At 43.7% G+C, this 16,966-nt stretch overlaps 1 protein-coding gene across 1 annotated transcript in view; it reads right to left on the reverse strand.

Moving 5' to 3' along the window:
• Positions 1-16,165, reverse strand: part of LOC311107743 (phospholipid-transporting ATPase IG-like) — a 66,242-nt gene extending 50,077 nt beyond the window's left edge. Inside the window, exon 1 of the mRNA XM_084150262.1 lies at positions 15,621-16,165. Within this exon, the coding sequence (XP_084006388.1) occupies positions 15,621-15,647 (27 nt within the window). The 5' untranslated portion in view covers positions 15,648-16,165. The remainder of the gene's footprint in view (positions 1-15,620) is intronic.
• Positions 16,166-16,966: the final 801 nt, after the last annotated feature.

The following is a 16,966-nucleotide window of genomic DNA, read 5'->3' on the forward strand; positions in this document are numbered from 1 at the left end:
AGGAAGAACACTGTTAGACTGAGGACTGGGTCAATATCCTTCCTGTATCCTGACTACAGCACACAGCCAACCAGGGACTGTACAGGCAGGTAGGCAGTCAGGCCGACCACGTGCGAGAACCAACTTATCAAGGGCATTCGCACTCTCTTTCCAGTGGGCTTGGGCTGAGCAGCCACCTCCTCCTCAGGAGAACAGATGAGACAGGGAGTGAAGGCGGGCTAATACTCCACTATAAACCCTCCTTTCTCCACTTAACTGGAGACGACACCCTGCCTTTACCTCTGGCCCATGACTTCTGAACCACTCTGACTCTTCTAGCACCTCCACTCAACAACAGCCCCAGACCCTACATTGTGGTATTCCTGCCTGGCTAAAAGCACAAGCTCCACAGCTATTACGAAGGAAGTGAATTATTAAGGCTATTCAGCTCCAGGATCTCTAATGCACTGGAGCCAGAGCCATGTGTGCTGTTCACAGCCGCCACTGACAGGCAGCTGATCTCATCCTGGACCAGTGCCACGGTACCTTGGAAGTGTGAACAAAGGCCATCTGGACACTGCGCTGTCCACCGACTGTACAGGGGGCAGGTTAGATCAAAGCACAGACTTGAGTCCGGGTAGCCTCATTAGCTTTGCATATGAAGAAAAACATAGCCTACCTAAAGACAGACGCTTACGCAATCACTTGCTTCTCATTAAAAGGTTGAGTGAAATTCCCAAAGCAATTGTCTCCCTCTGGAGAACTTCAGATGCAGACATTCCTTTTGCCTCCCAGTCCGGGAAGAGCAAAGAGATTGCATAATGCTCCGTCAGGCATGAGAGAGAGGCAGTGTTGTTCACACCTCAGTTCAAACCTGTAATCCACTGCCCACCAGGCATAGCATACCGCTCCTCCAACAGTCACCAGGACAGACCGGATGGACCCAAGTGCCAGGGAGAGGAGGGGAGAGAGGAAGCACAACCGGATCCAAGGACAAAAACACATCCAGGTTTTTTAGCAAACAGGAAATAGGCCGAGTAACTCAAACCTTATGTAGCCCACACTATGGATTGGAAGCCAAAGAAGCTAATCTTATTCTTAACAGTTCTACCTCTGAGGGACTCTCGTTACTCATTGAAGTACACTTCAAAATGGCTTCTTCCATCCTAATAACACCATTAAAGATTGACGACACAGGTAAACAAGACAATGCATCCCTAAAGATAGAACATCGGGTAAAGAAGGGCAGCACAGAAACTAAATCACACACAACCTACCCTCCCTGGATAATGCAAATTTCACACTGCAAATAAAGGAACAATTTACAAAACAAATTAGCCTTGAAGCAGAGAATCCTGGTGTGCTCAGCTTCGACTTTAGAGCCGCTGAGCCAGTCAGCCAGAGACCTCTGTGGGTTAGTTACCCATATCCTATTTTGTATCTGCATCCGACTCGCTCTTTGAGAGTCATTAAACGCGAGAGCAACGTTGTTGCAATGCTGCCCCAAGGTTACAGCCACAGTCTGTAAACACAGACTGGGGATTTAATTTAAATCAAGAAGTTACTGAACAACCAGCCACAAACTGGATTTCCTGGATGCAGACCAACGAGACGTTTTTCGACAGAAACATAAGACACTTTGGAGAATACAAATCATGTCTTAAATGAAATGGCATATTAAAAGAGGTAGCGGTCCAATGAGAACCCCCTGGAGTCCACTAGATAAAAACAGCTGGTTTGAATGGTCATTGATTGAATTTCAGTTAAACATGAGGGCCAAATTCATTTTTGCATTGTTACAGGACGTCAACGTTCGACAGTAGATTCCTGCTTGATGAAAATGCATTAGCTACAATAAGGGGATGGGGATCAATAAAACCAACATGGAACACTCAATTGAGCCGAGACCCAATTGCTGGGAAAGAAACACATTGTAAAACAGGTACGAATTGGTACCGGGAAGAAAAACACACGCTATTCAAAGCGGAGGCAACAGAATGCTGTATTTAGCCGTTGCCAAACCCCGGATGATGACTTCACAGTCTGATGACACCGTGCCCTGTCACAACATCTCACCAGTAACTGACCAGTGAAATCACAATGTTCATCACAAACACAATGTTCCTGTTACGGACAAAAATACATATAGGCCTTTTCCCCATACCTAGAATATGTCAAATGTCTGAATGGACTAGTATAGAAGTTTTGTTAATTCATTTCTCAATACATGAACCGGTGAGATAGTGTACAAGTGCAGCTTCAGTTGTTTTTGATGCATCACTCACCTACATATGAGTTTAGTCACCCGTGACAGACTTACTATTTATTACATGTGAGATTTGGTTCTGGCCTGGGTTCCGAGACTCTGCTGTTATTACATGCAGTGTGGTTATGGTGCTGCCACCAAGACAAATACAAGTATAGCCTAATGGCTTGCATCATGCGTTTAGTCTGAATTTCTTTGACCTTTATATAGTGCTGCTTAGCCTATAGATATATAATGTAGTACATTGTCTGCACTAAAGATAAGCCTCTACTGATTAGGCTACTGGCTGTGTAGTGCGCATGGTTTAACTTCGAACAGGGCTCTCCTCCCCTTCCTGAAAACCCATCTCTGCTTGGCAGTCGGCCACCACGATGCAAAACACACAGCAGCTAGCTACTCCTGGAGACCAGCAGATGACAACGGCATGGTGCTTTTATCACAGCCATACTGCAATCCACACTGCCAACACTAACCTGGGTCTCCTCAGCGAAGGAGAAGACAAGCACTCTTCAAGCCCAACTGACAACACACACAAAAACACAGGCACACATAGTTACCCTCACAAAAACAAACAAGCACGCGAGGACACACTTTAAAATGATATATCAGCTGCCCAGAGGAATAGATGGGCTTGCTGCTTCTGAGGCCTGAATCTCCAAGTGAAATTGACAGACAAGGCTGGCTGGGGGGTGCTGAGTTGCTCAAGTCAAGTAGGGAAATAGAGGCAGCAGCAGCAATGAGCTCCTGAACACAATCCTAAAGTTGATACTGGCTGTTGTCACTTGGTATCTGTGAGTGAGTGAACATGACAAGTGGCTTGTGGAGCCCTGGGCAGAGTGGGCCCTGATATCATGATGTACGCTAACAGAATAAAAGCCTGTGACTGCAGGTGCTATTGAGGTCAGAAAAAGCATATTCTGTAGAACAGAGAGAGGGCGTCTCTGAATTTGTTTCGCATATCATTTGCCTGGATATGGTGAATATGATTTTAATGGTCAAACGAGCAAAGCAGCTGTTTGCTACAGAAAATGAAAACATTTAAACGAATTCAAAATAAAGTCACTTTAAACATGATTTAAAAAGTAATCAATGACAATGTTTAAGGTTAAAAAAAGATCTGTAATGTAGGCTGGGCTGTATTCTTTGTTGGTTGGGGAAACTAAATACAGGAAACAGGAGAACAAAACATAAAATGGTCAGTCCCCTCAAAGTCCTCTATTGTAAAATGCAGTTGTAAGCTTGTTGCTGTATATAAGCCTCATAAGGAATGCCACAATCTCCTACTTCCTTGTTTAATGAGGTTTGAAGTGCAGGGCATGGAGAGAGGGAACACTGGAGACCAACTACAGTACTTCTTCATGCACTGCACTTGCCCCAACGACACCTGCTTTTGACTACTCAGAGGGCAAAGGCAGCAGCGCTGTGCAAAAGCCATGTTAATATAAAAAAAAATCAGAGCATCGGTTTCAAATAGCTCTCCAGACGGAAACAACTTCCTCATACAGGGGAATTGGAGGACAGCCTACGTAAGTGCCAGTACAGTTGCTTTATTGTTAACCCCACAGGAAACAACAAACATGTAGGCCTGTGTGTGTGTGTGTGTGTGTAGGGCGTCACCAGGTCTCAATTAATGATGAACTTGTTTAGGCCTGGTCTGACTAAACAGCCACTTATCTAGACAAGGTTTACTACTCTATAATACGGCGGTTCCTTCAAAGGGAGTAGGAGACTGGGTGACTACAAGGCTAGCTCACCTGCCATTTAGCCTAGTACACAACTTGCCCTCAGCCACAGGAGCACACAGGGAAATGGGAGGGGAAACCCCGGAACAAGGAAGCAGATGGAAATGGTTCAATGAGTACACATGGATCACATGAAGGGACAAACCAAACAGCCTAGAATATACAAACTGACTGAACTGTTTTAGTTAACAATAGTTTTTTGTGAACAATAGATAGATTGTCAAAACACAAGTAGCCTATTTCAATGCGGCGGATGTAATGCAAACAGATCTTGATCCTAAAATCTTGGAATTCATCAAGAGATGGGGATGATAAGTCGCTCTGGATAAGAGCGTCTGCTAAATGACGTAAATGTAATGTAAATGGATGACTATGTGCGAAAACTGCTAAATTATAAAGCAAATCTGCTAGGTAACAGTGAGTGCATAATGTTTGAACACAGGCAACACACAGGGCACCAATGCTGTTATTCACTGCAGTACTTGTGCTGGCACTCCTCTCTCGCGCACTCTACCACTCTCACCATCTTACTCTACCACTCTCACCATCTTACTCTACCACTCTCACCATCTTACTCTACCACTCTCACCATCTTACTCTACCACTCTCACCATCTTACTCTACCACTCTCACCATCTTACTCTACCACTCTCACCATCTTACTCTACCACTCTCACCATCTTACTCTACCACTCTCACCATCTTACTCTACCACTCTCACCATCTTACTCTACCACTCTCACCATCTTACTCTACCACTCTCACCATCTTACTCTACCACTCTCACCATCTTACTCTACCACTCTCACCATCTTACTCTACCACTCTCACCATCTTACTCCTCCTCGTCTGACTACCTCTTGCCTTCTCTTACTCTCATTCACTCAGTTTCAAATCACGCATTCAACTAGTCATGATTAACTTACAGGCTCCAGCCAATGGTTTCCACCAGACTTCAAACCTTGCATCTACGATTAGCCTACAGTTCAGACTATGTGGCTTAGAGACATCGTACCATCATGAAACTATGGTGTCACCTCCATCACTGGTTCACCCACAAAGGCCCATTGTAGTTCTTATGCCTCTCCTGACTGCCATTCGCAGACAGTGCTGAGTAGCACCATAGTTTATTATTAGGACAATGGCAACTTGAATTGAGGACCGGTTCGTCCTAAAGAGCTGCTGTTGAATGGAAAAGGCCCACTGTTTCAGTAGCATCTCTGCAGCTGCAGCTGGCGGACACTGTACTGTACCATCCTTGTACTGTGGACTGGCCTGCATTACACCGGGGAGGAAAGAAACTATGCTAGACCTCACTTCGGGATCCATCTAGAGCTGAATAGAGTAGTGTACTAAAGTAAGCTAGTGATAGATATTGTGCTGCTGACTATTGTGGGAATGTTTTTTCAAGACCTCAGACATCCGTGTTGTGAGAGGATATGCCTAACTGGTGGCCATAAGCAAGAAATGCTTTTTCTTGAAAAGGGAGATTGCACATCCTGTATTACAAGTGAATCATACTAGGGATGTAAAGATTAACAGATATGCATAGGTCCCCAGTTCAAATGTTTAAGATATGAGTGCATCCAAATGTAGCATGCATCGTCAGGAAATCGATTCAAATGTTACGAATCGCCAGTTCCGAAAATACCTAATATTTTGTGAAAACAGCGTCCTCTCCGTTAGTGTTTAACTAAGCATGTAATGGTGTTGACAGTCATTGATCTACAAGTCATTTTGCATGCTGAACAATCCTAGGCAATCAGTAGCCTAGTCAAACTCCGCTATGCGCAGCTTCAAGTGCTGACCAACAAGAGGTAGGCCTATTCCTGATCTGGCAGATCTGTGAGTCACCTTCAGCATTCAAATGTTTGTAAAATGGCTTGCGCAATATTAGGCTTTATTAGTTGAGTGATAACCAATGTAATTTGCTAGGTTATTTTGATAACATGTGCTGTTGAAAATTGTGTTTTACCGGAATAAAAGTAGTCTGAGCTACCGCCGGAGACAACTCATCTGGCTATACATGCTGATCAGGGATTAGCCTACACAACAATTTAGGTAACATGGATCTTGATCCAGGAGGGGATTAATTGTCCCTTTTGTAACCAAGAAGCTTGATCTTGCCACCTAGCTAGCATGTTAGCAAACCAAATGCTGGATATAATTTAATTTGGCACATCTTAGATAGTTAACATAGTTATAAGCAGTGGCGTAGCACACAACTCCGCAAGGTGGGGTGGCCCCCAACCCAAAACTGTTGGTATACATTTACATTTTAGTCATTTAGCAGACGCTCTTATCCAGAGCGACTTACATGAGCAATTAGGGTTAAGTGCCTTGCTCAAGGGCACATCGACAGATTTTTCACCTAGTCGGCTCGGGGATTAGAACCAGCGACCTTTCGGTTACTGGCACAACGCTCTTAACCACTAAACTACCTGCCGCCCATGTGGTCTAAGTACCCCTGTATACGGTGTATAGCCCAAGCCTAGTATGCAGCACAGATTACATATAGCCAACACACTCAGACACTCAGCGGATGGGCTCCATTTTGGCTCAGAACGGGTTGGCTCCAAGCCTGGCTATTCTAGTTCAAAGATTGTGTCACATTAGGCGTGTTTGTTCAGCTGTTCACAGTTTCAATTTTGAGCGTCAAGTTATTCTGTAACTAGGCCTAGTTTACGGACCTCCACACTGTTTTTAACAAGGCCGTCCTGTTTAAAGGAGGAGGAAAATGACTCAACCTTTATACAGCTTGAGCCTGAGTCCAGAACCTTCTGGCCCTCCAGCCCTGCTGTAGCCTGACTCAGTCAGTACTGGAAGGGGTGACATTAATGAATTGTTCTCCAGGGTCTTAGGAGGAAATTCTCTGCACCTCATATTTAAAGACCGGGAAAAGTGAAGTATATTTCAAGCAGCACCAGAGTCACACTTTAATCTATAATTAAAGAGTGAATTTAGAGTAGCACCGCCATTACTGGAATATGGTTTTCCTGAACCAAGTGCGTACACAGAGAGTGGGTGGGAGGATGGAAGGAGCAGCAGACATTCCGCCTGGTTCAGGTGCCTGCGATGCTGCTGCAGTAAGCGTATTGTATAGGCTGACTACAGAGTGCGCTGCGCGGTGGCTTTCATCCCGTCGCCACGTCAGGCGCAGGAAGCCTTCCGATACGGCGGGAGATATTTTCATCTTAATGTCATTATCTTTTATAATGCACCAAGCGCAATTGTCCTAAGTTGCATTTTTTTTTTGGGGGGGGGGGGGGGTCATACTGTATCTAGGGTAGAAAGTATTACAGTTTTCACATACTCTTGATGGAATGAAGGAGGGAATAAAATAAAAACTCTCCAGAATGAAAGCATAGAATTCTCCATAATAAAAAGCACTTCATTTCATAATTGCTAGAAATGCGTTTAATGAAAAGAAACTGAAACAGAGGGCACGAAGGATAATGGCTTCTGAATGCACCATTGTGACAAAAGTTTGATCTTAAACCTACACATTATCCTGAATTCACTTCTACTGTGCTGTCCTTTGAAATGCTGGTACAAATAAACAGCAAAACAAATGTCCTTATGTAAGCTATGTACTTGAACTGAGTGGGGTCAGCTTTCTTTATCATGCAGCCACAAAAAACAAACATCTATGTGGCTCCTTCCTTCCTCTGTGCCGCAGGCTACGCTTTGTTTGAGTGGGGCCGCTCCTTCTACTCCTTCCCAGTCAGTCATGACCAGAGACTCATTTTTCTCCCCGTGGCTGAGTGATGCCGGCTGCGTCGGCATGAGAGTTTGCTCTGAAGGTAAATCATTGTGCTGTTGTATAACTGGGGGCTGCGCACGCATTTGCAAGAGTATGTGTCAACCAACACTTGTTAAACCCTTGTAAGGAGGTTGCGGTTTCGCTCTCCTGTGTCAACAATTATCGTTTCAGGTGGCAAAAAGTGTATGTGGACACCCCCTTCAAATTAGTGGATTTGGCTATTTCAGCCACACCCGTTGCTGACAGGTGTATAAAATTGAGCACACAGCCATGCAATCTCCATAGACAAACATTGGCAGTAGAATGGCCCGTATTGAAGAGCTCAGTGATTTTCAATGTAGCACAGTCATAGGATGCCACCTTTCCAACAAATCAGTTAGTCAAATTTCTGCCCTGCTAGAGCTGCCCCGATCAACTGTAAGTGGTGTTATTGTGAAGTAGAAATGTCTAGGAGCAACAACGGCTCAGCCGCGAAGTGGTAGGCCACATAAGCTCACAGAACGGGACAACCGAGTGCTGTAGAGTGTAAAAATCGTCTGTCTTCGGTTGCAACACTCACTACCAAGTTCCAAACTGCCTCTGGAAGCAACGTCAGCACAATAACTGTTCGTCGGGAGCATCATGAAATGGGTTTCCATGGCCGAGCAGCTGCACACAAGCCTAAGATCACCATGCGCAATGCCAAGTGTTGGGTGGAGTGGTGTAAAGCTCTGGAGCAGTAGAAATGCGTTCTCTGGAGTGATGAATCACGCTTCGCCATCTGGCAGTCCGATGGACGAATCTGGTTTTGGCGGATGCCAGGAGAGCACTACTTGCCCGAATGCATAGTGCCAACTGTAAAGTTTGGTGGAGGAGGAATAAATGGTCTGGGGCTGTTTTTCATGGTTCGGGCTAGAACGCTTAGTTCCAGTGAAAGGAAATCTTAACGCTACAGCATACCACATTCTAGATGATTCTGTGCTTCCAACTTTGTGGCAACAGTTTGGGAAGGCCCTTTCCCGTTTCATTATGACAATGCCCCCGTGCACAAAGTGAGGTCCATACAGAACTGTTTTGTCGAGATCGATGTGGAAGAACTTGACTGGCCTGCACAGAGCCCTGACCTCGACCCCATCGAACACCTTTGGGATGAATTGGAACGCCAACTGCGAGCCAGGCCTAATCGCCCAACATCAGTGCCCGACCTCACTAATGCTCTTGTGGCTGAATGGAAGCAAGTCCCCGCAGCAATGTTCCAACATCTAGTGGAAATCCTTCCTCATGTTCTATTGGTTTCCAAAATCAACTTTATTTCTTTGTCCTGCAGCCAAAGGCACAATCCTAGTCATATTAGTAACCCATGCTAGTTGATGCATCTTTAGATCTCCTATTTTTCTTAATTTCTAACTGATATTTTCATCGGTCACATGAAACCACTCACAATGGTGTTGCATTATAGAAAGAACGTTCGCGCGTAGTCTACTGCCTGCGCTTATAATGTGAAGAAATCGTTTATCAACATTTTATGCTAAATGTTCTGATCTGTTGCATGAGCCTCATAGCTTTAAATATTTATTTTTATGTAGCCTAGGCCAACTGGTTGTATGAATTTGGGAGCTATCCCACAACGGTCCCAGAGTTTGTTTGGAATAGGCAATATTTTTCTCGCACAGAACAACAAGCTGACCAATAGAATAGGTCAACTTTTCTACTATGGGGGATAGTAGATTGACATAGACTAGTGATTTTGCTGTTTGTTACTCGTGTTATTGGCTGAGGAAAATTAAATGTTGGCAGATATTCTAAAATAGGCAGCACGTGGGTTTCAAGTTTGGGGAAGCAACTTTTTACCATAAAAATGCAACTTCATAATAAATCATTCCATGCTTCCTTGCATTTGCAGACTTACGTAAGATAGCCTACTATTCCTAATGTGATGATTTGATAGTCATAATTAGGCTAATATAACACAATAACTCTTCAATGCAGGGTGTAGGCTATATTTATTTATTTGCTGAGGAAAATGTTGGCCTTTTATAAGCACATTTCATGCAATTATACTACACTTTATATGATGAGACATTAGCAGAATCTTTCTTAATACGACAAAAATTACAGGGTAGCCTACTCTGCTGACATTGACAAACAGATCAATAAAAACGACGTTGTCTGATCCATATATTAGACCTACGAGAAGGGGAGACACAAATAAAATATGACGTCCATCTAACCTGGAGGAGGAAATTATTGACCCAATGATAAAGACAGTGACTATGCACACACACACTGAGATATGGCTGATGTTCGCCACTGGTGCCAAAAAGATGGCCTACTTTTCTCTCAATTAAGTTGAGAATTTGTATAACTAAAAGAGTGAATGAAGTCTTTCAATTGTCATTTCTTTACAGCAATAGCCAACTTTTTCCACAATTGTGTTTTTAAATATAGTGATATTTCTGGCTGGGTCTCTGCTTTTCACTGAGTCGGAACTCAAATCATCTATTTGGTCTTTGCCACGCACTCTGCCCAAATTGCATTTGTTTTTTATGAAGCTAATAATCCTCTGTGGCCATATCATTCTTTCTGGTGTAGTAGCCCATTTTGAATGATTTTATTTATTTCTGTATATACATGAGTAAGCTAAATTAGGCTATATAATTTTGGCAATTTAATAAAATGTACTTTAGGGAAACCTTAGCTTCCCCTAGCCTTATGGACGTGCTGCCAATGTATTCTAACATCTTCAAAATCGATAACAATGACGCACGCCGTTGCTTCCGAGTTGCATGTTCTGTTAAGATGAATTACCAGATTTGTCATTCTAAAAGCAATGGGTGGTCGTCCTAATCACATTACGGTACATTTCTTTAAATGTCCGGTAAATTAAAATGCTGCCGGTCAAATGTCCAGAAACCCTGCCCCACACACATTTCAGAATTTTCTTCACATTGCACTGCAAACGCTCTCTGGGTAATGCTGGCGCTGGAGCACGACAGACGGATTCTCTGGATGAGCCTTTATAAATATATGGATGACGAGAATGGATTTTAAGTGTCGCTACCCCGGCGAGGATACGCCGGTTCAGGAGAGGAGCAGCGTTGTGAGGAGAATTTAAAATAAATGAAGATGAGTGAATTATTTAAAGGTACAAACTGAGAATTGAACCTTGCTTTTAGACTGCAGATGGAAAACCACCACAAAAGCAACGGTGCCCCCGTAGCTCCCTTATCTCCCCCAGACCACCTCTCCCCGTCGCCCCCAGCCCCCGAAAGCCTGTCCATTAGGTGCAGTGAGACAGGGAGTGCGGGGGTTACAACAGGAAAACCCACTGTATTCCCCTCCATTTCCTCAGGTTCAGTCAAATCAGGGCCAGGCTCTCTGTGCTCCATCAGCCTGTCCCCACCAGCCCGCTACCGTTCTATCCTGCTGTGTGGTGCAGATGAGCTCCAGTGGCTGGGTTTTCCTTATTGGGTGGAGAGCGGAGCAGGGAGAAGAGAAAAATAAGTCTGGAGTAAGCACTTCTGTCCGCCAGCCAGTACGGGGCCCAAGACTGATGGCGGCAAAACAAAGCACAGCTCTAATCAATACACAGCTCTCCTGGTGAAAACAGGCCAAATAAATCACACACTGCGGCTGCCCAGGCCTTTGGCCTCTCTGTGCACTCTTACCCTCCCAGAGCACTCCCTCCATTACTCCCCAAAACTCCTCCCAAGGCTGCCGCCAGTCTTGACAGCCAGTTCGCACTCATCACTTGACAAACTACCCCCCTCTTTCCCAACAAGTGGTGTGGTCCTCTGTAGCTCAGTTGGTAGAGCATGGCGCTTGCAACGCCAGGGTAGTGGATTTGATTCCCGGAACCATCCATGCGTAAAATGTATGCACGCATGACTGCAAGGCGCTTTGGATAAAAGCTTTTGCTAAATGGCATACACTGTGTGGACCATAAGCGATGATGTCTAAATACCACAATACAGTCTAATGGAAGATTTGGAAAAGAGACTGCTAAATAGTGTAGTGAACAGTAAACATTGAGTTGGCTGGCTATGCCAGAAATGGACATCTGGAACCATCCAAAGTCAGGCGCCTCCTCAGCAGAGAAACTGCATCAGTGAGGGACATGTGCAGCTTCTAACTGGCTGTTTAAAATGTATACCGGTAGCCCCAGGGCCTCTATGGTTACGTCAAGACAACCAGTGAACGCTCCGCCTGAAACGAAACACCATTGCTCTCAGAAGAATCATAACTGAGAAGGTCTTCTAACACAAGAGACTGGCTGTCAGGTCACAGCAGTGAACAATGTTTGTGTAGAAGGAGGGGAATTGGATCACGGGACAATCCTTGTGAGTGGTGGCTGTGGACTGCTGCAGAGGGGAGGCTCTTCTCCCTGGGTCGACCTGAGAAGCAGGTGCATAGTGCCCAGCAGCTCCCACATTCTGTTTGACATGCACGCTTGGAAAGCACTGATACGAGACAACATTCCCTGCCAGGCAAGGGCCTGCTTATTAGCGCTTGGATCACAGCAGCATGGAGGCAGCAGGGCCGAGATGGGCTGTGCTCCAGAACAGTCAATGTGTCCACCTGCAGCAGGATGTGCAGCCAAGCCTGCTGAAAAAACCTGAGACTACAGCAGCCCATCTGTTAGATGGACCTCACACCACAACAGAGAGAGGAGGCAGTGGGAACAAAACTGCCGAAATGCTCTGGCCCTCGCACATCAAACTTTTGCAGTCTTTTTTTGGTCAAAGCCACTGTTGGTTAACACAACCAAGCGGTGAACCCCACCATCTCTACCCTTAGATCTCGGAGGTCTGCGTCACCATCATGCTTCCTTAGAGAATGTCAAAGCGCAAGCTAAAGTCCATTTTCTATTTTGACTAAACTAAATATATATTGAACTATTTGGGGGGGGTTGGAAAATGTCATACTGTATCTAGGGTAGAAAGTTTTTACATAATCTGGATGGAATGGAGGGAATTTAAAAACTGTCCAGCATGAAAGCTCCAGAATAACAAGCACTTCATTTCATAATTGCTAGAAATGTGTGTTTAATGAATAGAAACTGAAATCAGACAGTGAGGGCACGAAGGATAATGGCTTTTGAATGCACCATTGTGACAAAAGTTTGATCTTAAGCCTGCATATTATCCTGAATGCACTTCTGCTGTGCTGTCCTTTGAAGTGCTTGTACAAATAAACAGCAAAACAAATGTCCTTATGTAAGCTATGCACTTGAATTGAGAGACCTGACTGCATAGACAGTATGCAAAAAGACAGCTCCAGTTACGCATGGAATGTGAATGTTTATCCTTTTATGCCTGGAAAAGAGACCCTTAAACCCAGACTTTGACCACACACCCACTCCACTGAATAGCAGGCTAGTGATTGCTTTGCAACACTTGCAGTTAGCCACTGATTCCTTCCAAACCACTCATTGTTGAATTTGCAATTTCCAACTTCTTGTGTAATGTTAATGTCCAATGGCCGATGAGCACCGATATGTTTTATCTATAATTTATCTTCATATGAAAAGGATTGAAAAGGATTTGCCAGTAGATTGTCTACGTGATGCATAATGAGGACTGCTTGTCTAGCTTGCTAGCTAAGATTTTGAAAGTGTGATGTTGACATGATCAGTCCAATCAAAGCTATCTATGGTAGATAACTTGATTTGACGTCATTTTATCTGTGGCAAATGACCTTGAGCCTTCTTGGATGGGCACTTCTAATGTAACTCTATGGCAGCACCCAAGGGGCTTGAATTTGAGCTCTCCCCGTATATTTTGCGTTGACGTAGTGTCCCCATGAGTGACAGAACACTGAGCCAATCACAGCGCAACTAGAGAACAATACCAACCCCTATGCTCCGTATTTTCTGCTGGCTACCCCACCACTATAGAAAGCACTGAGCTAGGCTGAAACACCTGCATTTTGGAGCTGCCTTACTCAAGAAAGCAAAAAAGAGACCTTGTTTGTTTGCTGCTTTATTAACTCAATGATTATTTAATTTTTTTGACATTGTTTGCAAACTGATATGTGACATATATTAATGCCAAAATAACACGCAACACAGGCTCTGCCCCACCTGCCCTGAAGGACGGGTCGCCACTGCTTGATGTGTCTGTGCTCTTCCCTCAGAGTCAAGGAAGGGGTTTCCAAATGGAATACTATCGCATTTCCGCCAGGCTCCACCTCTTCACAGATCTAGCTGCTGCCTTCAAGGGCTTGAGAGAACATGATTCTGCATTCCCGTCAGAGCATTACAACCTCTGGAGCTTCCCGACGTAAAGCCCAGCACCACTCGTTCTGTTTCCACAGCCATCATTAAAGACTTTGTGAAGACACTCAGGGCTTTAGCGGCACAGTGCATCATAGGGGGAAGACAAGTGATGCTCACGATTCCTCTTCAGAACTCCTTTGGATTGAGTCTCTCTTCCTCTCCCTCTCTCTCTCTCCTCCTGTAATGTACCATCATGTATACCCCCCCTCCCCCTGAGCGAATGGGATGGTGGCGTGAATTAGGAGGCAGAAAACCAGAGCTTGAGATAACGGCACAATGCGCATCAATGACAGCGTGGCTGGCAGCTCCACACAAAATTTTATTTGCAGCTCACACAAAAATGAAATTACAGGAGCACACAGCTCAGGAGGCAGAAAAATATGCTGACCTGGCAACACATAAAGAGGCTGGGAAGAGGGTCAGGCTGCATAATTCTTATATTGCTTTTCTTCCTTCACTGCCAGTTTCTATACTGCTCACATTGACTCTGGAGGATAAAACCTAATAGTGACAACAGGTTATTGGAGGGTAGGACTATAAAAAGGCAGTAAAAATGTGTTCATTGACAGAAGCTTGTGACTGTGCCTGTGGATAAGAACTTGATCCATGCTTCATCTATGATGAGGACAATCAACCACCGATGATTTAAGGACTAAAACCCGTAATGCGCAGAATCAAACTTATGGTTGAAATTCACTGACAATTGTGAAATTCAACCAAGACAGAAACAACTTTTAGTTAAACAGAAACCAATTATGATTGGCTACTTTAAATACAGGACCATAATAAACAGGGTAACCATAATTTAATTACTATAAATTAACATCACATTCAAGTGGAAAGGCAATGACAACCTGTTCTCTAAGATCAGTTGTTTTTAACTGACCATCTGAGAAGACTTACCTACCAGAAAGTAGATAGCTTGTACCCACCCCCTTGGGATAAACTACTGTTCACTCTGGGTGAGAAAGGTCTATGTAAAGAGGGAAACTTTGCTGATCAATTTCCACTAAATGGCAAAATTGCTCAAATCAGGCAATGTTTTACTTAAATTGACAACCTGTGACTCATAACTACAAATGCTGTATGCTACAAATAATGTTTGTGTTGTTCAGATAACACACGTTCATTTTGATACAATGATATATTTACAACATAATGATAGTGTCAAAGCCATGATAGTAATATTGTAGCCAATAAGCTACTGTCCCTTTAACAGTATAGTTACAAAAATTATAGCCGTTGGTAATACTACTAGTAAACATGCTTTCGTGGGTAGCAAGTGGCATCACTCATAGCTGAGAGGACATTAGCCATCTTGATAATTGCTTGACAGATCAGCAAAATGAAACTGGCTAAATACTCAACTAGTTAACCCGCCAACGTTGGAAGGGGTGTAATCATTAGTCCAAAACGTTTTGCTACGGAAACAGTTTACTCCAAAAGGAAAACGTTTAGCAACGAGTTTCTACTGGACAAATTCAGGTAGGTCCCTCACTGTTTCGTTCCGTTCTGTTTGGGTCCTAGTGAATACACCCCTGGCTATAGATACCAAATATGCAGCTTAAACTTGAGTGCCGGGTGGCAGGCTAGCGATGTGTGTTGCATACATACCAAACGGTTCAGTCTTCTCCGTAGCATATTTGAGTTTTTTTTCTTCTGTCTTCTTTGGTAGCAGGGGACACCAACGAACTATTTGTTTCAACCAGCTTTCTACAGACTGTTTGAGCTTTTCTGATAAGTAACGTTGCGTGTATATTTGTTAACTAGCGCTCTATTTTCTACTCTAGTAGTCCTTCTAGCTATATGGAATGCCGCAGCGATGCTACATTGTTTCAATTTTATTTGAATTCGATCTCTTCTAACCATTCGCATTCTCCCTTTTAAATATTTTCCGCGTTGCGTTTCACTGTGCTAATCGTGCATCCCCATCCAAAAAGCTGAAACTGTCCGCGACATCCTATAGTTCTATGCCCTGTTGCTGTGTCTTTCCGAATGAATCGTCGCATACGATACAACACGCGGCAGCGGTCACAAAAAAACTAACCGACATACAAAAAGTAAGTTCAATTTAGATTCATACACAGGTCTTTCTCGCCTACTACCGCCCCCTTATCTCTCTTCAGTCAACCCCCCGTGAAATATATATTTTTTACTGTAAACCCCCCACCCCCCCATTAGCGTCATCAGCGTCTCCAGCGTCTCGTCCATTGAGCTATAAAATGAACGTCTCATCAGCAACACAAAAAAAGTACTTCCGGGTCATGGAAATTCGGACATTTTTTAAAATAAAAGCTCCCTACGTAATATTGTCAACAACCTGTATTTATTAATGATATATGAAAAACAATTGTCTAAACATATTTAAGTGACATTTGCATTATATTTGGGTTTTAAAATATGTTCCAACTTCAAATAAATGCCCCCAATGCAAATCACTATATATTTAATACCTATTGGCAAAAACTATTCTAGGTTCCGCAGTAAAAGTATTGTAGAATACTCAGTAGGGTCTGTAGAATGTATATATGGTGTCATTTCATGGGGCTCTGAATAATATGGAGTGTTGCTAGCCTTTTACTACACCAATTCCATTGGCAACAATGTGAATCATTGTATATGGGAATACATATTGGCTTATAGAGCAAAACTATTCTAGCTGCCTCAGTAAAAGTGTTGTAGGGAATACTCAGTAGGGTCTGTAGAATGTATATATTTTACATTTACATTTTAGTCATTTAGCAGACGCTCTTATCCAGAGTGACAGCATACATTTATTTTTTTATATACTGGCCCCCCATGGGAATCGAACCCACAACCCTGGCATTGATCCATTATGGCGTAGCAGTGCGGTCGTGTACTCTGTGTGTCCGTGTAAATAGCCTGTTTTTTGTTTTTCTTTTTTGTACATATTTCCCTATCACACTTTTCATCCTTCTACTAAATATACTTTCCTGCAA

This window comes from Coregonus lavaretus, assembly GCF_964263955.1.
Source record: "Coregonus lavaretus genome assembly, chromosome: 32".
Lineage (NCBI taxonomy): Eukaryota > Metazoa > Chordata > Actinopteri > Salmoniformes > Salmonidae > Coregonus > Coregonus lavaretus.